The sequence below is a fragment of the Leuciscus leuciscus genome (assembly GCF_965113295.1).
Source record: "Leuciscus leuciscus genome assembly, chromosome: 10".
In the NCBI taxonomy this organism is placed as follows: Eukaryota; Metazoa; Chordata; class Actinopteri; order Cypriniformes; family Leuciscidae; genus Leuciscus; species Leuciscus leuciscus.
In genome coordinates, this window is record NC_138734.1 from 420,001 (window position 1) to 445,000 (window position 25,000).

The 25,000-nt window shown below is 43.0% G+C and overlaps 1 protein-coding gene across 4 annotated transcripts in view; it reads right to left on the minus strand.

Annotated features, from left to right (window-relative positions):
- The window catches only part of tspan4a (tetraspanin 4a), a 60,848-nt gene that overhangs the window by 1,640 nt on the left and 34,208 nt on the right, over positions 1–25,000 (minus strand). For 2 of the 4 annotated variants that reach the window (XM_082182061.1, XM_082182058.1), the window contains 4 exons: positions 23,477–23,668; positions 12,267–12,341; positions 3,560–3,661; positions 3,338–3,469 (listed from right to left, as the gene is read on the minus strand). In XM_082182061.1, coding sequence (XP_082038187.1) covers positions 3,338–3,469; positions 3,560–3,661; positions 12,267–12,341; positions 23,477–23,668 — 501 coding nt within the window. The remainder of the gene's footprint in view (positions 1–3,337; positions 3,470–3,559; positions 3,662–12,266; positions 12,342–23,476; positions 23,669–25,000) is intronic. The other 2 variants (XM_082182060.1, XM_082182059.1) reach the window with 2 other exon arrangements.

The window sequence follows — 25,000 nt, forward strand, 5'->3', positions numbered from 1 at the left end:
CACACGCTCGTAACACGGCTGTCAACACAAACACACACACACACACACACACACACACACACACGTTACTCACACACACCATCCCTTCACACGCTCGTAACACGGCTGTCAACACACAAACACACACACACACACACACACACACACACACACACACACACACACACACGTTACTCACACACACCATCCCTTCACACGCTCGTAACACGGCTGTCAACGCACACACACACACACACACACACACACACACACACACACACACACACACACACACACACACACACACACACACACACACACACGTTACTCACACACACCATCCCTTCACACACTCGTAACACGGCTGTCAACACAAACACACACACACACACACACACACACACACACACACACACACACACACACACACACACGTTACTCACACACACCATCCCTTCACACGCTCGTAACACGGCTGTCAACACACACACACACACACACACACACACACACACACACGTTACTCACACACACCATCCCTTCACACGCTCGTAACACGGCTGTCAACACAAACACACACACACACACACACACACACGTTACTCACACACACCATTCCTTCACACGCTCGTAACACGGCTGTCAACGCACACACACACACACACACACACACACACACACACACACACACACACACACACACACACACACACACACACACACACACACGTTACTCACACACCATCCCTTCACACGCTCCTAACACGGCTGTCAACACACACACACACACACACACACACACACACACACACACACACACACACACACACACACACACACACACACACACACACACCATCCCTTCACACGCTCGTAACACGGCTGTCAATACACACACACACACACACACACACACACACACACATTTTACTCACACGCAACTTCTGTTACTCACACACACCATCCATTACTCCCACGCAACGTCCGTTACTCTCACACACCGTCTGTTACCCACACACACCGTCCGTTACCCACACACACACACACCCGTTACTCACACACACCGACCGTTACTCACACTCACACCGTGCGTTACTCACACTCACACAAACCGTACGTTACTCACACACACACACACACGCACACACACCGTACGTTACTCACACACACCGACCGTTACTCACACTCACACACACCGACCGTTACTCACACACATCGTACATTACTCACACACACACACACACACACACACACACACACACACACACACACACACACACACACACACACACCATACGTTACTCACACACACCGACGTTACTCACACTCACACACACTGTACGTTACTCACACACACCGACCGTTACTCACACTCACACACACACACCGTACGTTACTCACACTCACTCACACACACACACACACACACACACACACACACACACACACACACACACACACACACACACACACACACACACACCGTACGTTACTCACACACACCGACTGTTACTCACACACATCGTACATTACTCACATACACCGTACGTTACTCACACACACCGACCGTTACTCACACCCATACCGTACGTTACTCACACTCACACACACACACACACCGTACGTTACTCACACACACCGACCGTTACTCACACTCACACACACACACCGTACGTTACTCACACTCACACACACCGACTGTTACTCACACACATCGTACATTACTCACACACACACACACACACACACACACACACACACACACACACACACACACACACCGTACGTTACTCACACACACCGACCGTTACTCACACTCACACCGTACGTTACTCACACTCACACACACCGTATGTTACTCACACTCACACACACACACACACACACACACACACACACACACACACACACACACACACACACACACATCGTACGTTACTCATACTCACACACACACCGTACGTTACTCACACTCACACACACACACACACACACACACACACACACACACACACACACACACACACACACATCGTACATTACTCACATACACCGTACGTTACTCTCACACACACACACACACACACACACACACACACACACACACACACACACACACACACACCACCGTACGTTACTCACACACACCGACCGTTACTCACACACACCGTACGTTACTCGCACATACCGTACGTTACTCACACACACCGACCGTTACTCACACTCACACCGTACGTTACTCACACTCACACACACACACCGTATGTTACTCACACACATCGTACATTACTCACACACACCGTACGTTACTCACACTCACACCGACCGTTACTCACACTCACTCTCACACACACACACACACACACACACACACACACACACACACACCGTACGTTACTCATACACACCGTACGTTACTCACACACACCGTACGTTACTCACACACACCGTACGTTACTCACACTCACCGTACGTTACTCACACACACCGTACATTACTCACACACACACACACACACACACACACACACACACACACACACACCGTACGTTACTCACACACACACACACACACACACACACACACCGTACGTTACTCACACACACACACACACACACACACACACACACACACACACACACACACACACACACACACACCGTACGTTACTCACACACACCGTACGTTATTCACACTCACACCGTCCGTTACTCACACTCACACACACCGTAAATTACTCACACACACACACACACACACACACACACACACACACACACACACACACACACACACACACACACACACACACACACCGTCCGTTACTCACACTCACACTGTCTTTTACTCATACACCATCTTTTACTCATACACACCATACATTACTCACACACACCGTCCGTTACTCACACTCACACACACACCGTACGTTACTCACACTCACACACACACACACACACACACACACACACACACACACACACACACACACACACCGTAATTTACTCACACACACTCACACACCGTACGTTACTCACACTCACACACACACACACACACACACACACACACACACACACACACACACACACACACACACACACACACACACACACACACGTGTTCAGCTTTACTTGCCATGACAGCTAACACAGACAATATAAGGTTTCTGTCTGTCCTGCTTCACTAGGAAAATGAATTAACGCAGGAAAGAAAAGTGTTTGTCGGATCATTGTTTGGGTCTTTAACTCCTGCTCATGCTCTTATCAAGCTGTTGCTGTAGTCGTTGTAACTGTATAATTCCTGCTCACATACAGTCTCATTATACTGATGATGGGAAGTGTGTGGTGTTTCTTACAGCCGTCCACCAGGTGCCGGGATTCTCCAGGCCGCAGTTATCGCTGTACTCCAGACAGCAGGAGTCCGGCACACGGGTGGCGTTGTACACGTGAAACCAGTCCGTGTGATTGGTCACTCCACAGCAGCGAAACTACAACACAGAGGCACTATCATCACACCATAACCATATCTTGCAATGCTCTGAGAAATAGTAATAAGTGCAGAGATGAAGTGAACGCACGTCGGTTTGGACGATGCTCCAGGCGTTGGTCAGACCGATGTTTCCTTCAGTCCCAAACAGCTGGAGCCCCTTTTTCAGGTCCCTCTGCGCATACAGATCAATCTACAACACACAGTCAAGAATAGCTCATTGATCTGACCATTCATTCTCATAAGAATGATTATTATCTCCCACAATAATAAACTCCATGAGATATTCTCTTTTTAGGATGCTAAGACAAGTCAAATCACCCTTTATTTCGATAGTGCTTTATACAGTAGAGATTGTTTCAAAGCAGCTTTACAGGGATAAGTGGGAAAATAATGATTAACAATAGTAAACAGTCATTATTCAGCTCAATTCAGGTCAGTTCTCATACAACAGCGTCAGTACAGTCAGATCAATAATAGTGTTAAAAATGAAGTGTCCCCAGCTAATGAAGCCAGCCATAAGCTGGTCATAGGGGTCTGTGCAGAGGACTTGGTGTTTCTGGATCTTAGTGCTGCATTTCATACCATTGTTGTATTACACATTTATTAAATGTTTAATTTAGGTTCTAATACAATAGTATATAAACTGAGAAAGTTTAGTAGACTTAATTTAGCAATTGAGGTATAACTGACGATTAACTGTTAGCTGTTAGTTTGTAGCAGTAAATGAAGAGATGTCTCATCGATCACAAGTTCAGTATGGCGTACCACAAGGCTCAGTACTAGGACCGTTGCTGTTCACTCTGTACATGCTACCCTTAGGGGAGATATCATTAGGAAACATGGCATTAGTTTTCACTGTTATGCTGATGATACTCAGTTCTATATTTCTTGACACCCTGACGAAACTTACCAATTCACAAAATTAACGGAATGCACAGCTGATATAAAAAATTGGATGACTAGTAATTTCCTACTACTTAATTCTGAAACAACAGAGATTCTAATTATTGGACAAAAAACTTCCTCACATAATAACCTAGAATACTGTCTAACACTTGATGGCTGCTCTGTCAAGTCTTCGTCGTCGGTTAGGAACCTGGGTGTGCTCTTTGATACCAATCTTTCATTTGAAAGTCACGTGTCTAGTATCTGTAAAACCACATTTTTCCTTCTTAAAAAATATCTAAATTACGACATGATTTCAATGACTAACGCGGAACTGTTAGTTCAAGATATTAATAATAGTATTATATTATTAAGAATTTTTTTTATTTATTTTTATACTGGAGAACAAGGCAAAAATTCTGATTAAGATTCGTTTTTTTTTTTTTTTTGTTAACCCGCCTGTATAAACACTCTCTTCACATGTGAAATGAGTGTGTTGCACAGATCCTGCACAGATTAGTCCGTTTTTCTAAACGCACTAAAGACAATGACAGTGGAGCATTCAATTATATCCCTGAAAATTACAATTAATACTAGCCATGATGCTATGTGTCAGTAAATCAATATAATTAATAATTTTAAGAGAGGAATGTAACAGATTACACAAATGGAGACGTCACAGGTTACACTGCCCCCTGTTGTTGCGTTGTTGAGCCGAAGCCGCGGTTCTGCACTGATTCTCAGAGGATCTTCAGCTCAAGATTTACCACATTTGACTCTTATTGCTTGAGCTTCTGCTATTTCAGAATAATAGTACGTGTTCGACAGTTTTTCCTGCATATTAGCTGAGCGTGACTGCTTTTCTAAACAATGCATGTGTTATTGTGTTATTGAAAAATGTAAATCTCCTTGTTCATTCAACTGTCGGACAGTTCTTTTCAGACAGACTTTTGAAGTTTAGTTTCAATAAATGATCTTGGACTGTGGAGGAAGTTTTGAGCTCTAAAAGATAGAGGGCCCTATCTTGCACCCAGCGCAATTGACTTTGTACACCGACGCATGTATCATTCCTATTTTGCACCCACGCACAGCGGACTTTTCCCTCCACAGAAGCACGTCGGTTAACTAAGAAATACACTTGCGCTCCCGGGGGCGGTTCAGCGCAAAGAGGAGGCGTGTTCCAGCGCAAACGTTCCCTCATGCTATTTTACAGGTTTAGAAAACAATTGCGCCACTAACCGAAATTTTTTTATTTTAAAGTCAGTGGCGCGTTGCGCATGTTATTCATATGCTATTTTAAGGGTGCATGCTTGGCCATAATCAATGTAGCCTGTGCACAACACGCATATTTGATTCTCTCATCTACACAGAAGCAGCAGTTTTCATTTTTGCAAATCATACATTATTACGATAGATATATAGATAGATAGTTTATTATGAAAGCATACATCTAGCTTACACATTTACCCAAATTATCATACGCCTGTTTAACCGAAGTTAATTTGGGAGTGTTTCTCCATCCCCAACGTCACTTCTCTGTGTTTTACGGCCCTGACGAGAACGTCGGTCTCCTCGGCTGTGAACCGCTGCCGGCGCGCGCCTGGCAAATCCGACGTTATGATAGGAATCTGCTATAGAACAAGCGCGCCTGCTCTTAAAGGGAATGTGAGATGATGCTCTGATTGGTTTATTTCACGTTACGCCCAAACCACACCTATGAATAATGAAGCTACTTCAGACCAACACATTTTAGATTTGCGTCGGGCGCAAGAGTCATTTATCCCGCCGGTATAATAGCAACAGCGACCAAGACCCGCCCACAAAGTTACTTGCGTTTCGCGCTTGATACTTGCGTTTCAGATCGTCAAAATAGGGCCCAGAATATGTTTTCATAGTACAATTAATTCAAATAGAGAATAATTGATGAAAACTTAGATTTTTTACAATACAGATTTTTTTAAAGCAACTTCACTTTTCTTGAACATCACACATTATTTACAAATAGATGATGACTAGAGAGAAGTGCTTTATTGATGATTGATATTGCTCCAAAAAAAAAAAAAAAAGGTTAAATGCAAATGAAGCACAAATGCATGAATTAGTATATACATACAAGCTTCATTCATCAAATGGAAGCAAATTTAATTTGTGTATTAACTGTTGTTGAAACAATGAAACAGTTTACATCAGAACGGACGTATGCATGATTCCCACAGAAACTCATTCTGCTGGTGTTAGTATGAGGCCATAGAGCTGAACATGAGCTGGGGAAGAGACCGAGTTGAATGAATGAACAAAGCTGTGCTTGTCTGAAGTCACTCCTGCTGGCCAAGAGTAAAGATCCTCAGCATTACTTCTGAAACTCAAACTACCGTCCCATAACTGCTGTATGTTCCTGATGATCTCTGTCCTTGTTCAACTCACCTGATCAAACTTGAATGTATTGTAAGAAAGGTGCAAATCCCCACCTTAATGTTCTCTTGATTATAGATGCTAAATCTCATCTCAACACATTTCATCAATATATGTACTTATACATGTACAATATACACTTCTTATGTTATTTCATCTGAATATCAACATTGCTATGAGACTTAAAGGGATAGTTCGGCCAAAAATGATATTAAACCCATGATTTACTCACCCTCAAGCCGTTCGAGATGCATATGTCAATAATTTTTCAGACGAACACATTTTCAGTTATTTTAGAAAATGTCTTAGATCTTTCAGTGGTTATAATGTCAAGTTATGGGGTCCACCTCCTTCAAGTCCCAAAAATGTGCAGGCATCCTTCCCAAAAGTAATCCATCCAGCTCCAGGGGGATAAACGAAGGCCTTCTGAGGGTAATCCGTGCGGTTTTGTCGTAAAAATATACATATTTAAAGGGGTGGTTCGGGATTTTTGACATCGGACCTCATTTTTAAGTCAGCCTGGTTGTTATTCATCAGTGGAGACTTTAAAAAAAAAAAAATTATCCAGTCCTTATATTTGGATAGTTAGCCGATGCTAGGCTAGCGCGAGTCAATGGTATATGTGTTAGCCAGCCATTAAAAACCGTTTTACCCACTCCACAGTGCACCAAACGCAAATCAATTATAACACTAGACTATCGACGTATATGTCCGTTGAGAGAATAATGTTAGAAATCAAACTTACCTTTCATCTCAATGATCCCAAAGGAACTAGTTTCTCAGCAGCTGCGGAATTTTACTTTGCTCCGGTTAGTAATGCGGCAAAAAGTAAACACAGAACAGAAGCGCACTGTAAGCGGCAGGTAAATACACTTGCGTCATGTGTGTACCGGCTCACTCGGTTGCCTAGGTAATCAATATCACTCCGCTGCTGCTGTAGACAAGGCTTATGATTACAGGGAACAAATTATAACTAATGCAATGTGATGAAAGGTAAGTTTGATTTCTAACATTATTCTCTCAACGGACATATACATCGATAGTCTAGTGTTATAATTGATTTGCGTTTGGTGCACTGTGGAGTGGGTAAAACGGTTTTTAATGGCTGGCTAACACATATACCATTGACTCGCGCTAGCCTAGCATCGGCTAACTATCCAAATATAAGGACTGGATAATAAAAAATAAAAAAATGTCTCCACTGATGAATAACAACCAGGCTGACTTAAAAATGAGGTCCGATGTCAAAAATCCCGAACCACCCTTTAAAACTTTATAAATGAAAATAACTGGCTTCCGGCAACGGTCGACGCGCGTTCACGGGAGATGGATGCCGGCGTATGACGTAGGACGTAGCGTAGGAAGCGTTGTGACGTAGAACGTCATCGCTGTACTCCGGTTCAAACAGATAGAGCTGGGCCAAAAACTCAATATCCTCTTCTCTAATATCAAAATCCTCCGACATTTTCTTTTAAATACACGTTTTTTAAATCGCGGAAATCCTGAGTTTTGTTTTGCTCTGCTCTCTGGCTGCACTGCCGCGTTCGTTCTACGTCACGACGCTTCCTACGCTACGCCATACGCCGGCATCCATCTCCCGTGAACGCGCGTCGACCGTTGCCGGAACATTTCTCAAGCATCTCGAACGGCTTGAGGGTGAGTAAATCATGGGTTTAATATCATTTTTGGCCGAACTATCCCTTTCAGCTTCGCCTTCAATACGATTCAACGGCACACCATGATAACCAAACTCCAGCATGTCCAGTCTCTTCTGATGCCTTCAGTGACAGACCTCAGACCTCAGACAGTGAGGAGGGCAGCACTCCCGTCCTCTACACACCGAAACCCTCAGCACAATACTTCAGATACTCAGATGACATACTCGCCCTTCTCGCCGGCACAGAGTCAGTTTCAGCATATCACCACATCTGCCCATTTCACCCAGTGGTGGACAGACGGTCTTCTCCTCCTCAACGTCACAGAAACATAGGAACTCATCCTGGACTCTCCTCACGGCTCTGTCTCTCCATCAGTAGATATTGTTGGCAGTTTCAGGTACCTTGGCATTATTTCCCATCAGAGACATCCATAGGCACTGCTAACAGAGACTGTTTGTCACATGTAAACTCAGGACTCACTCCTGCTTCTCTTGTACCGTAGTATCACTGAGCCCGTCAGCTCTCTCTCCCAATAGAAACAAGCTCCCTAAAATCGCTAACCCTTCCTCAAAAAGAACTGGTCTTCCCACTCCCGACCTGCCGTCTCTCTCATTGACACTATAACACCAAACCCCAGTGACGTCTCAGCTCGTGCTTCAGCCTTCCCTCAGACACAGCCACGGTACTCTCGCCTATAAGAGCGTTAAATTCACAGAATGCAGAATTTTTTAATTCATACTGTTTTGTTGTTGTTGCCATTTTTGTGTAATATTTATGTGTTTAATAAATGTATATGAGTATTTTGTGCAGTGTGTGCATTATGCGTGCTGAGTGTTACTCAGTGTTACTGTCTGTGAAAACAAATCCTCTATCAAGGAATATAAAGAATGAATATGGACTGGTGGACACAATGCTTTGACAATTGGTATTATTATTTTTAAATGTAATACTTAATGTAATTCATGGGGTTATTATTTAATAATTCCATGAATTAGATGTACATTTCAGACATCTTCACTTCTCATTAACCTAATTGAGTGAAATCATTCGATTTATTCACAGGGTTTTATATTGTGACATATTTTCAGTTAAAATATCGGCAGGTAAATCTGTTTAGTGTTATCAGAATTCAGTGTCATCAGTTTGCCTAAAAGAACATTTAGAACATTTTATGCATCATTTATGTGCGGTTATGGTTTGCAGAAGGTTGAATCTTTTTGTACCAATTTTCCTATTATGTCTATTTTAGAATGAAACGCTGAAACACAGGTTTGATGAGAAAGGAAGATCTGGCCTCAGATTCACTGCTACTTTAACACTGTATCGGTTCAGTGCGGCTTTACGTACCACTTTAGCCTTTATGACTTTCATCTTAGAATTTAGATTTTATTCCCCAAAAATATTATGACTTTATTCTCATTATGCTACCATCTGAAAATACGTCATAATCTATAAAACAAAGCAATAAACCAGCAGATGACAAGAGTTTCAGTGATTTCACCTCAAGCAAGAGGTGTTCGGCAGAAACGCAATATAATAAAAGTCAGTTCAATAAAAACAACTATCATTTCTTAATGATAATAAATTCTCCCACCAAATAATCTAATTTAGTGACTGTAGGCGTTTGTGGCGCTGATCAACTCAGCTGCATATTTTATGTTGGAGTCAGAACTATAAGTTTAATAATATCCAATAAAAACTACTTTATTCAGGCAAAAACCTTTTACAGCCCTTAGTATGCAGTAATGTCGGCACATATGCATATTAAATATGCTTCCTTGACAGAAGCCGTAAACATAAAGACAGAAAACGCATATGAAATCGAATTGATCGCAAATAAACATCTTAACTATTCTGAATACATGAAGTTGGGTGAGGAATATTAGTCTACTGTCATAAGGAGCATGAGTTATAAATGAAGGTTTTGCAGCTTTTACTTCAGAGGGTTTGTACTTCCGTCATCAGGCGGCCATTCAGACCGTTATCAATTAATTATTCAATGAGGAAACAGGAGAAAGACAGCGATCTATACTGTTAAAACCTGCCAATAAAAGCTGTCCTCAAAGGATTGGGTTTCCCTACAATCCTCCAGACAGGATTAGTGTGTAAGCATGAGGAGATGTCATGTGAAGCGTAAATGTGCGTGAAATGAGCATTACTGGAGGCTTTCGAACGCCTCCTTCCAGGCCTTCTATAGCGACTCCATTATTCCCTGTGATCCAACACCGGCTGCTGGCTTATGCCCTTCACACAGCCTTCCTGATAGATGTAATACAGTAATAAATCATAAATAATAAATAGCGGTAGAGGGGAAGAAGCAGAAAGAGGTCAAGGAAGTCATTTCTAATCATCTGAGTGGACCGGAAGAAAAAGTATGTACAGAATAACACAATTTCAGGCTTATATTGCCAGTTTATCAATGTAATCGCTCCCTGTAGACCTGCGGATTCGGCTGATGTGTGTTTCAGTCTCTAACTTGAGTTTAAAGAGGACCGTCCACACACACTGTACACACTCACCATTATTATCCATAAAGCTAATTTATAATCACTAAACCAAACCCTGACTCTAAACCTAAACAACAAACCTTTTAACACTTAGAATTAAAAAATTACATTATTGTTGAATTATGAATCATATTTGTTTTTCACTGAGGCCAATCCCCTGATATGAACACCTCCCCCTGCTGTTTCTGTGCAAGTAATATTCATAAACACGACTCCATTGCATCCACTCAATTCCTTATGCTACGATTATTCATTGTTTTAGTCACGGAAAGACCTCACAAACAACACTTCCACGTATTGACTAGCACGTAACTTAGTGCATTTGTGTAATTTTGTGTGGATGTAAGTTATATTTTAAAACACTGATGAATCGTATTTCTGTCATCAGTATGTTGTAATAATTTAATAAGCTTCATGATGCAAATTTTCACAGAAATAACATAACCGTTGACAGTGAGAAGATTATCACGATGAAGGGTGAACTAATGGTGTGTTCTCTCTCTGTGTGTTGGAGGAAGAGCAGACGGATGATGATTTGACTCAGAGCCAGTGTAAATAAGCTGCTATCATTGGAAGAGTCTCTGGAAAATGGCCATCATCACACTATGCTGCCATATGTGCTTTGAAGAGAATGGCCAAGAAAACCAATGGCAAACATTCTCTCACAGACCGAGAAAGTGAAGACAGTTTGATGATTTTACACTGAGAAAGAAGTCATCATGTGTCCTTAGATCTAATCCTCTGTAACTGTTCTTCATTGATCTCATGAGCTTTGTGTTGAGCTTAGCCTTGACGTCCTGAAGTGCTGCAAGATTCATTATAATGCATATATCATATCATTCATATCCATGGCTGATGATACTAACCCAACTAATAACTTGCGTGCTTGCACCGCTCTCAGTGCTTTTCCTGAGGGAACTTGCTCAAGGTAAAGACTCTTTTTCAAATATTTAAAATCTGAAAATCACATTTTAAGATAAAGGTTCCCTCAGACTTTTAACCCTCACTTATAATGTGTGTTTATTTTAGGATAAAGACTGACATTATAAATAATAAACATGATAAAGACATTATGGCACTTACTGCATGGCTACATAAATAAATGCATGGTCGTGAAATTTTGATTTGTGTGTAAATTATGTTATGACGTTAAGAGTGTGGAGTGAAACGAGACTCATAAAACTGGAAATCACTGAGACAACGGCTTATTATACAGTTTAGTGTCATTATAATTAAACATGTGAGAGCTGAATGCTGCTGTTGACCAATCACAATCAGTGAAATAATATGAAATAATAAATAGCGTAAAAAGACAGATCCATTTTGCACGTACCTGATCTTGATATGCGAAGAACAGAATCATGAACAGAATCTCCAACAATAATATCAGGAGCAACAGAATGAAGAACTGTAGAAACACAAGCAGAAGAGAGAGCATGTTTATATGGGAGAGAATAGAAATATGACTACTGTTGTAGTTTTACTATAAAAGATATTAGCAACTTGTTGTGGTCGTGTCTAGGCGGAAGTCCTCCATCTGATCTGGATACGGCCCGGATCCGGCTGACTACATCATGTGTTGTGGTCGTGTCTAGGCGCAGGTCCTCCATCTGATCTGGATCCGGCCCGTATCCGGCTGACTACATCATGTGTTGTGGTCGTGTCTAGGCGCAGGTCCTCCATCTGATCTGGATACGGCCCGGATCCGGCTGACTACATCATGCGTTGTGGTCGTGTCTAGGCGCAGGTCCTCCATCTGATCTGGATCCGGCCCGTATCCGGCTGACTACATCATGTGTTGTGGTCGTGTCTAGGCGCAGTTCCTCCATCTGATCTGGATACGGCCCGGATCCGGCTGACTACATCATGTGTTGTGGTCGTGTCTAGGCGCAGGTCCTCCATCTGATCTGGATACGGCCCGGATCCGGCTGACTACATCATGCGTTGTGGTCGTGTCTAGGCGCAGGTCCTCCATCTGATCTGGATCCGGCCCGGATCCGGCTGACTACATCATGCGTTGTGGTCATGTCTAGGCACAGGTCCTCCATCTGATCTGGATCCGGCCCGGATCCGGCTGACTACATCATGCGTTGTGGTCGTGTCTAGGCGCAGGTCCTCCATCTGATCTGGATCCGGCCGACTACATCATGTGTTGTGGTCGTGTCTAGGCACAGGTCCTCCATCTGATCTGGATCCGGCCCGGATCCGGCTGACTACATCATGCGTTGTGGTCGTGTCTAGGCACAGGTCCTCCATCTGATCTGGATCCGGCCCGGATCCGGCTGACTACATCATGCGTTGTGGTCGTGTCTAGGCACAGGTCCTCCATCTGATCTGGATCCGGCCCGGATCCGGCTGACTACATCATGCGTTGTGGTCGTGTCTAGGCGCAGGTCCTCCATCTGATCTGGATCCGGCTGACTACATCATGCGTTGTGGTCGTGTCTAGGCACAGGTCCTCCATCTGATCTGGATCCGGCCCGGATCCGGCTGACTACATCATGTGTTGTGGTCGTGTCTAGGCGCAGGTCCTCCATCTGATCTGGATCCGGCCCGGATCAGGCTGACTACATCATGTGTTGTGGTCGTGTCTAGGCGCAGGTCCTCCATCTGATCTGGATCCGGCCCGGATCCGGCTGACTACATCATGTGTTGTGGTCGTGTCTAGGCGCAGGTCCTCCATCTGATCTGGATCCGGCCCGGATCCGGCTGACTACATCATGTGTTGTGGTCGTGTCTAGGCACAGTTCCTCCATCTGATCTGGATACGGCCCGGATCCGGTAGACTACATCATGTGTTGTGGTCGTGTTAATCCTAACCATAACTTGACTACATTTTTTAATAACTCTTTACTCCACTGCATTTGCAATGAGTAATGCAGTTACTCTGCTGCAGTTTATTTCTTCTACAGCAGAAGTGATATCACCACTTACAGGGCATTGAGTGAACTAAGTCTTGTGCATTTTGCCCAAACTTGTCAACAATGCTTCTTTACACGAATGTGAGTGCAAATGTGTATTCGGTCCGAATGAAACGATAGCATGTGTTCCCTCAGTCAGCGTGTGTTTGAGTATACACCACTGCGCAGTACGTTCATTACTGTAGGACTGTTACTGTTTCTCACCGGTGAATGACACATGATGTAATCCAATAACGTTCTGTGCGCGTTCATGTGTTTGAGGAGGTGTGGCTTTAGAGGAGGCGTGGCTTTGGCCTTAGATGAAGTGTGGCTTTGGCTTTATGGGAGGCATGGCTTTGCCTTTGGAGGGGGTGTAGCTTTGGAAGAGGCGTGGCTTTGGCTTTAGGGGAGGTGTGGCTTTGGCTTTGGAGGAGGTGTGGCTTTGGTGGAGGTGTGGCTTTGAAAAGTTTTCAGTTGATTTAAAAAAAACTGCATTGAAATATAACAAGCCCAAATTATACTGATAGTTAATGGTATTTTACCAGTATCTTTCTTGACTAACTATTAATAACGTAATTACTCAGAATATTGTATTCAGTGGCTAACATTTGGTGAAATTACCATACACAAAAGCATCCTTTACATATGAATGTGTTTATCTTAATAAAACATCTCTATTATGTCTTGTAAAAATATTTGTTGCATGGAAACAAAGGAAGAAAGAAAACATTATTCACTGGAAAAGTCCAAAATGTATTTTCTGGTTCTTCCTCATTCTGTGTGAGGGAAATAAAAAAAGCCAGAGACTGTAGCCGAATTCAGAACCGCATACTAGCATTTCTTGCTATTTTTACCATATCTTTCTAAGGCAGGAATGATAAGAGCAGTACAGTAGTGTGTGGTTCTGAACCCGGCTGTAATCACAGGAGTTAAAGACTCACAGGAGAGCCAAGGCCGTCATTAAAATGAGCCCATGACATAAATTGCAGCTTAAGCAGTAAACATCATCATCCCCCATGTGGACATGAGAATATTTTATCATAAATCATCTTCAGGCTGCGAATGCGATAGTCTCTGCAGTGATTGTAGCAATAAATATTCACAGACGACACTCACATCAGCACTGAACCGGAAACAGCTAGAGCAAATCAACACCAGCTAAACCTTAGAATTCATTTATCTTTCTAATCAAATACATTTACACACATATATTTCCAGCAAAACTGGGTCTGCGTGTTTAGATGAGAGATTTTACTTGTATTCACAGCATTTTTCACTTAGCTTGTTTTCTTCAATTGGCTGGTGGAAAAAAATAAAGTGTGGGATTTTTCGCTTTATGTATGTGACCCCCAGGGGGCGCACTCAAGCGCACAATCTGAATACCTAAGCCAGACTAAGCTAGAAAAACCAAACAGTGCTCCCCTTCAAGCTGTCTCGGCAGGTTATGTCCAATGAAGGAACAGAAATGGGACTGATGTACTCAAACATATAACTTATTAAACACTAGACAATATTATACTGGCTGGAAATCAGAGCCAGCAATGGTAACACTTTATAATAACGTTCAGTTGTAAGTCATGTATAAGTGGTTAGTTAATGATGAACTAATCATTTACAGAACATTCATAAATGATTAGCAAGTGATATACGAACATTTTATGTATGTTTTGTAAATTCCGTTACAAGTCATTTGCAAGTGATTAGTAAATGATTAACTAATCATAATACGAAACATGACTATGAATGAATGAATGAATGAGGTATTTATATAGCGCTTTCATATGTACTACTGTACACCCAAAGCGCTTTACAATCATATCAGGGGATCTCTCCTCAACCACCACCAGTGTGAGCATCCACTTGGATGATGCGACGGCAGCCACAGTACAACGGCGCCAGTGCGCTCACCACACACCAGCTATAGGTGGAGAGAGGAGAGAGAGTGATGGAGCCAATTCAATGTAAGGGGATTATTAGGAGGCCATGTTTGGTAATAGGTGGAATGGGTGGAATGTGGCCAGGACACCGGGGTTACACCCCTACTCTTTACGAGAAGTGCCATGGGATTTTTAATGACCACAGAGAGTCAGGACATCGGTTTTACGTCTCATCCGAAGGACTATGCGTTCATAAGTGATTAATAAGTGATATGTTCATTATTGTATGTATGTTTTGTATATTCAGTTGTAAGTCATTTACATTTGATTAGTTAATGATTAACTAATCATGTACAAAACATGAAAATGCGTTTCATAAATGTTTAATAAATTAGGTTATTCTTTTTGTATGTATGCAGCAGTTAAAGGGTGCAGAAAGGTTTGTAAATGCCTTGTATACACGTACAGATCATTTGTAACAAGTCAGTAACAGTGTTCAACACAATGATGTGTAAACGCATGAATAAATCATTTACAACACTTTCTGCATCCCCTAATCTAAAGTGTAAACTATTCATCACTTGTAAATGTGTTACACATCATTTGTAGATTACTACTTCAAGAATCAATAAGGCATAAGATCATCGAATCGTATCTACGAATGATGTGTAACACATTTATAAGTAATGAATAGATTAGGGGAGTAGTGTGTAGTGTAGTGTAGTGTAGTGTAGTGTGTAGTGTAGTGTGTACTGCAGTGTAAGTGCTGACTGGTGAGGGTATAGACAGCTGTCTTCTGTAGTGTGTAGTGTAGTGTGTAGTGTAGTGTAGTGTAGTGTAGTGTAGTGTGTAGTGTAGTGTGTACTGCAGTGTAAGTGCTGACTGGTGAGGGTATAGACAGCTGTCTTCTGTAGTGTGTAGTGTAGTGTAGTGTGTAGTGTAGTGTGTACTGCAGTGTAAGTGCTGACTGGTGAGGGTATAGACAGCTGTCTTCTGTAGTGTGTAGTGTAGTGTAGTGTGTAGTGTAGTGTGTACTGCAGTGTAAGTGCTGACTGGTGAGGGTATAGACAGCTGTCTTCTGTAGTGTGTAGTGTAGTGTAGTGTAGTGTGTAGTGTAGTGTGTAGTGTGTACTGCAGTGTAAGTGCTGACTGGTGAGGGTATAGACAGCTGTCTTCTGTAGTGTGTAGTGTAGTGTAGTGTAGTGTAGTGTGTAGTGTAGTGTAGTGTGTAGTGTAGTGTGTACTGCAGTGTAAGTGCTGACTGGTGAGGGTATAGACAGCTGTCTTCTGTAGTGTGTAGTGTAGTGTGTAGTGTAGTGTAGTGTGTAGTGTAGTGTGTACTGCAGTGTAAGTGCTGACTGGTGAGGGTATAGACAGCTGTCTTCTGTAGTGTGTAGTGTAGTGTGTAGTGTAGTGTGTAGTGTAGTGTAGTGTGTAGTGTAGTGTGTACTGCAGTGTAAGTGCTGACTGGTGAGGATATAGACAGCTGTCTTCTGTAGTGTGTAGTGTAGTGTAGTGTAGTGTAGTGTAGTGTGTAGTGTAGTGTGTACTGCAGTGTAAGTGCTGACTGGTGAGGGTATAGACAGCTGTCTTCTGTAGTGTGTAGTGTAGTGTGTAGTGTGTAGTGTAGTGTAGTGTAGTGTGTAGTGTGTACTGCAGTGTAAGTGCTGACTGGTGAGGGTATAGACAGCTGTCTTCTGTAGTGTGTAGTGTAGTGTAGTGTAGTGTGTAGTGTGTACTGCAGTGTAAGTGCTGACTGGTGAGGGTATAGACAGCTGTCTTCTGTAGTGTGTAGTGTAGTGTAGTGTAGTGTGTAGTGTGTACTGCAGTGTAAGTGCTGACTGGTGAGGGTATAGACAGCTGTCTTCTGTAGTGTGTAGTGTAGTGTGTAGTGTGTAGTGTAGTGTAGTGTGTAGTGTGTACTGCAGTGTAAGTGCTGACTGGTGAGGGTATAGACAGCTGTCTTCTGTAGTGTGTAGTGTAGTGTAGTGTGTAGTGTAGTGTGTAGTGTGTACTGCAGTGTAAGTGCTGACTGGTGAGGGTATAGACAGCTGTCTTCTGTAGTGTGTAGTGTAGTGTGTAGTGTGTAGTGTAGTGTAGTGTGTAGTGTGTACTGCAGTGTAAGTGCTGACTGGTGAGGGTATAGACAGCTGTCTTCTCTGAAACACTTGGAGTCTTTAACCACTGTGCACCTGATGTGAGCAAAACATACAAAAAAAGTAAAAAAAATGTAAACATTTATGAAACGCATAGTCATGTTTTGTACTAATCAAATGTAAATGACTTATAACTGAATCTACAAAACATACATAAAATAATGAACATATCACTTATTAATCACTTATGAACGCATAGTCATGTTTCGTAAATAATTAGTTAATCATTTACTAATCACTTGTAAATGACTTGTAACGGAATTTACAAAACATACATAAAATGTTAGTATATCACTTGCTAATCATTTATGAAGGTTTTGTAAATGATTAGTTCATCATTAACTAACCACTTATGCATGACTTACAACTGAACGTTATTATAAAGTGTTACCCAAGCAATTGTTCCCCGTAGGTAACAGTGGGCGAAATTATACAATAATAAAAAAAAAAGTTACAGTGTATAAAGTCTCATAATACACAGGCTACAGTGAATAAAGTCGACTGTTCACATACACACACTCCAACACTGCAAGAGACACTTCACACTACACACACTAACACTTCACACTAGTGAACACTGCAGAATAAGCACTGTCCCCACAGGAGATACAGCACAATGCCCATAGGCCAAATACGATGATATAGTGATTGCCAAACAAACAGACAAAAAATAAATAAACATTTAGGTTAGCAGGCTAACACTAGCCGGCCTCCACCCTTGGCCTCCACCCTTGGCCTCCACCCTTGGCCTCCACCCTTGGCCTCCACCCTTGGCCCAACTAGTTCCAGGCCCACACAAAACAGTGGTGGCAGGTTTCCAAGGCAGGCACATACATCCAAAGAAAGGAAAAATACAACCGAATGATTAAACCCAGGAAAAACAGTGGCTAGTTGGACAGACGAAGGCAATCCTCCTGTAATCAAAAGCATAATGGTTTATAATGCTATGTTTAGTGGCATCATGGCAATAAAAAAAATAAAAAAATCTCTGATTGAAAGACTATAACTAAAAAAAAAAGGGTTTAAATTAATTTACGTTTTTTAAACCAGCCTAGATGAATTAGAGCTGTATGCACCGTACCAATGAAGTTTAATGGTGTGAATGACTAATAGCTGTGCACACTCTCACCAGCGTTGCTTCTCTTCATAGGCAATATCCGGCAGGACACGATCAGAAGAATAAATGGATGACTGTGTAAACCCCAATATAAGGTGATCTGCAGATATGAATCATTTGCTGATGGCTCCAAAGAATAATAATTAGGGACGGTGGTGTTTAAGGAATAGATGGACCTGAGGCGAGCTCTGCAGGGTCATGTTAACCAGTCATTTTGAAGAAGATTGTGAGATATGCATGTAGTTTGTTTCAGACTCATTCAAAAATGCAGAGAATCCAATTAGCAAGCTGTAGGTTTTTTTTTTTTTACTATTTCAGCAGTATATGGTATTAGAATATCGCTTGACATTAATTTTCCAAATTGAGGAATGAAGTGGATGTGCTATCAGCAAACACAGAAATTTCTACTGGATTAAAAAACATACTTTTGAGAAGATAACTGGCCGCCACTCACTGGATTAAACTAACAGCGTGAAATTAATGCAGAAGAACGAGTGGAAGATCTGCTGCTGACAGAGAAATGAGAAAGCTGTTGAGATTGTTCATGACTCTGGGTTTTACGCCACTGAGTTGTGCTGATCTGATGAAGGGAAGAGGTTTGAACATAAAGGGCCATGACTAGAACCGACCACCATTCGTCTTTGCCCTTCAGGATTTTTAGCATGCACTCAGCTGAAATAAAACAATCCAGCTCAGGCCCAGTGAGGTTCTGACGGACCGATATCTGCATCTATCTCGGGACGCTCTGACAGAATGTAGATCTCCCTTTACCTTTGAAACGTCCTCTAAAACTCTCCGCAGGTCTCTGACTGCTTTTTAAAAATCAAGATACACTAGATTCAGAGAGTAAAACATTTTGAATTGGGGCTCAGGTCAGGAAGCAGACGGACTGGCTAAACCGACCAACAAGCCGTCTCACGTCACCAAGGTCAGATAAATCCCATCACAAGAGTCTTCAAGATTCTTAGAATACTAATTCGTCACAAAGTTAGTAAAATGTAATGTAAATTAACAAATGGGGGACGAAGATTGGAGGTTATAGAGACTAAACATGCCACACACATGATTTTGGTTAACCATATGCAAGTCTGAAACATTAACCCAAGAGAGTTTAAGGGCCCTATTTTAACGGTCTGAAATGCAAGTATCAAGCGCAAAACGCAAGTAACTTTGTGGGCGGATGATAACTCGAGATGTTGCTTTTATACCGGCGGGATAAATGACTCTTGCGCTCGACGCAAATCTAAAATGTGTTGGTCTGAAGTAGCTTCATTACTCATAGGTGTGGTTTGGGCGTAACGTGAAATAAAACAATCAGAGCGACATCTCACATTCCCTTTAAGAGCAGGCGCGCTTTTTCCATGGCGAATTGCTATTGTAACGGTGGATTTGCCAGACGCACGCCAGGAGCGGTTCACAGCCGAGGAGACCGACGTTCTCGTCACGGCCGTAAAACACAGAGAAGTGACATTGGGGATGGAGAAACACACAAAAATTAACTTCGGTTAAACAGGCGTATGATAATTTGGGTAAATGTGTAAGCTAGATGTATGCTTTTATAATAAATAAATGGCCTGTCTATCTATCTATCTATCTATCTATCTATCTATCTATCTATCTATCTATCTGTCTATCTATCTATCTATCTATCTATCTATCTATCTATCTATCTGTCTATCTATCTATCTATCTATCTGTCTATCTATCTATCTATCTATCTATCTATCTATCTATCTATCTATCTATCTATCATCTATCTATCTATCTATCTATCGTAATAATGTATGATTTGCAAAAATGAAAACTGCTGCTTCTGTGTAGATGAGAGAATCAAATATGCGCGTTGTGCACACGCTACATTGATTATGGCCAAGCATGCGCCCTTAAAATAGCATCTGAATAACATGCGCAACGCGCCACTGACTTTAAACTAGGTTTTTTTGGTTAGTGGCGGAATTGTTTTCTAAACCTGCAAAATAGCATCAGGGAACGTTTGCGCCGGAATACGCCTCCTCTTTTCGCTGAACCGCCTCCGGGAGCGCAAGTGTTTTTCCTAGTTTGCAGACGTGCGTCTGTGGAGGGAAAAGTCCGCTGTGCGCGGGTGCAAAATAGGAATGATACATGCGTCGCTGTCCAAAGTCAATTGCGCTGGGTGCAAGATAGGGCCCTCAAAGGGAGAATGAATATATAGACCAAACAACAAAAAAGGAAAATCATGAGATGGGAAAATTAGATACATGTTTATACATTTCTCAAGTGGTTATAGAATATATAGGATTAACAGGGTTTATTTCTCCTTCTCAGCAAGCATTAAGTGAGAGTCACAACTCTGTGGAAATTCGTTTTGGGGTCGTAAAACTCTTATCAGTCTCGATGTGTCCTGTAACAGGACTCCGGGTTCTATTTAGCACCAAAACTCTGGAATAGTCTTCCTAACATTGTCCGGGAAGCAGACACACTCTGTCAGTTCAAAGCTAGACTAAAAACACATCTCTTTGACCTAGCATACACATAACACATTATAGACTTCTATAATTCAATGTTAGGCTGCATAGATTAGGTCAGCCGGAACCGGGAACACTTCCCATAAATCCTGATGTAAGAAGAATGGCGTCTACGCAAATATTAGTCTCTCTGTTTATCCTGAGGTTTACCGTAGTCCGCCGTATCCAGGCCGTATCCAGATCTGATGAAGGACCTGCGCCTGGACGCGACGACAGCGCAGTAAGTGTCACTAGTCTCTTCCCTATGAAGGCCTCCTTCCCCTCCCTTTACCTCTCTACAGATAAAGCATTGTCGGGATAATTCCGGTTTGCGTGGCTACGCGTAAGCGATAAAATTCTGTATTATAAATTGAGTATGTTGAGGGTTGGTTTGTAGGGAAGGACTACACGCCTGCGCACATATATTCAAACACACATCCCTATAGACTGAACTCGTAATACGCATGTGCACGCCATCAGCGTTCTCACTGGTTCGCATTTTTTAAGTTTGCGCAGAGAGAACTGAAGAGTTTTCTGTTAAAACGGTGTTGTGTTAGCGGCCCCTAAGTTAATAACTAATGATCGTTGCGACGGAAGTGAATCAATCTAAACTAACTTTAGCTGGACAATAACTTTATTCTAGATCTGCTGTAAAGCAAAAAAAAAAAAAAAAAAGGAAGTTACTTTAATTTCCTATTATCACTGTAAAGCCACTTTGGAACAATCTACATTGTTGAAAGCGCTATATAAATGAAGATTTTTTTTTAAATCTCACCAATCTCAAAACAGTTTTAAAATGTCTTCTCCCTATGGAACAAATGGTGTAAACCAGGGCTTTTAAAAGCATTCCTGGAGCCTTTGTGGACGTCTTTCTTATCGGACACACCCAGCTCAGCTCAGCTTATGGAGTCCATTCAATGTCACTGATGTACTCCTTACATCATAAGAAGAATGGTATCTACGCTAATAGTAGTCTCTCTGTTTATCCCCTGTTGTCAGCCGGATCCAGGCCGTATCCAGATCAGATGGAGGACCTGCGCCTAGACACGACCACAACGCATGATATAGTCAGCCGGATCCGGGCCGTATCCAGATCAGATGGAGGACCTGAGCCTAGACACGACCACAACGCATGATGTAGTCAGCCGGATCCGTGCCGTATCCAGATCAGATGGAGGACCTGCGCCTAGACACGACCACAACGCATGATGTAGTCAGCCGGATCCGGGCCGTATCCAGATCAGATGGTGGACCTGCGCCTAGACACGACCACAACGCATGATGTAGTCAGCCGGATCCGAGCCGTATCCAGATCAGATGGAGGACCTGCGCCTAGACACGACCACAACGCATGATGTAGTCAGCCGGATCCGGGCCGTATCCAGATCAGATGGTGGACCTGAGCCTAGACACGACCACAACGCATGATGTAGTCAGCCGGATCCGGGCCGTATCCAGATCAGATGGAGGACCTGCGCCTAGACACGACCACAACACATGATGTAGTCAGCCGGATCCGGGCCGGATCCAGATCAGAAACCACCTTTATCTTTGTTGCATTATTTGTCCAAAACTCCATCAGTGACAGAATGGAGAGAAAACCTTGGGAGAAACCAGACTCAGTTGCTCAGTTCTCCTCTGGCCAACGAACGAACAGTGTATGATTATGATGTTTCTCCAGACAGATTTGGAGCTGTTGCCTGACTTCTGCTTCTCATGTTCACCTGTTCTTCGGAGGAGAGGAAATGGCGCTAATTACCTTTCCTGCCTTTCACCTGCCTTTCATCTGGATTCCTGCTAGTGTCTCTATATCTACTCAATGTCCATTATTGCCACTCTGATTCAAGAGCAATATATTATCATTTGAGCAGAAAGCCACATTTATGTGAGACAAACTCATGTTACTTCAAGAAGAAATGCTATTGTTACACGTCTTTTATTCTAAAACTTGCCCTCGCACATGTCTTGTTGGATGTTTTGTTTTACATGCTAGTGTATTGGTCCACTCACGCTCAGGAGTAACGGACGGTTCTCTTTGACCGCACCCACACACCCCAGACAGCCAATCACCATGATGATGCTTCCCGCAGCGATGAGCAGATTAGCGGCCGAGAGCGACGGAAGGGAGGATGAGAGGGTGGCGAAGTTTCCCTGGGTGATGGAAAGCCAAACTCCCACTCCGAGAATCCCACAGCCGCCCAGCTGAGAGAGAGAGAGGGAGCGAGAGAGAGAGAGAGAGAGAGATAGAGAGAGAGAGAGAGAGGGGGAGGAGAGAGAGAGAGAGAGAGAGAGAGAGAGAGAGAGAGAGAGAGGGGGGGGGCAGAGAGAGAGAGCGAGGGAGAGAGAGAGAGAGAGAGGGCGAGAGAGAGCGAGAGAGGGGGAGAGAGAGAGAGAGAGAGGGAGAGAGAGAGCGAGGGAGAGCGAGAGGGGGAGAGGGGAGGGGGGGAGAGGGGTGGGGGAGGGAGAGAGAGAGGAGAGAGAGAGAGAGAGAGAGAGAGAGAGAGAGAGGTGCGAGCGCACGAGACGCAGAGAGAGAGAGAGGGTGAGAGAGAGAGAGAGAGAGAGAGGGAGATAGAGGGAGAGAGAGAGAGAGGGAGAGAGAGAGGGGGGGAGAGAGAGAGAGAGAGAGGGGGTGAGAGAGAGAGAGATAGAGGGGGGGGAGGGGAGAGAGAGAGAGGGGGGGAGAGTGAGAGAGAGAGAGAGTGGGGGGAGAGAGAGGGGGGGGAGAGAGTGAGAGAGAGAGAGAGAGAGAGGGGGAGAGAAAGGGGGGAGAGAGAGAGAGTGAGAGAGAGGGAGAGAGAGGGGGGGGGAAGAGAGAGAGGGGGGGGAGAGGGGGGAGAGAGAGAGAGAGAGCGAGGGAGAGAGGGAGAGAGAGAATGTAAATCAACACTGAGCTGATGGAAAAGTGCACAGACAAAACTACATTTGATATACAACTGGCACAAATTTGTTTTAGTGTCACTAATCTTAAAAAGTATTTCAACGCATCGTGTCACATGATTAAAGAGGGCCTGTTCTGTGTCCACATGTGAGACACAGATGTGCATGTGTGTGTAAAACAGCTCCAGCTCATTATAATGCAGTGCCAGTCTCTCAGGGCTAAACTCAGCCAAGAGAACGCCACATAACACGTTATCTTCATTACACTCTGCTTTAAAGGCTCTGTCTCAGATGCCTAGTTCACCCTCAGACACACGCTGTTGATTCACCCAAAACAAAACATCGAATTATTCCCAAATCAAAAATGAGTTTAAACTAAAAGGGATTCCACTGTCTCATGCATCTTCTGTCTTTTCATTAACATTAAAAGCTATTTGATGAGATGTTGGTGAATTAAACACTGATCATCGTTTCTGAACTCACGACTCATGATTCATTAGTGATCGAGCCACGAGAATGTGTGGCAAAACATCTTCAGGAAATCAAGCATGAATAACAGGTCCCAGAAAACGAGCGTATAACACATGCTACTATAACCTTGATGACTGAAATCTGTTATGACCACGACGTCACTATTGTTGAACTGAAGACACC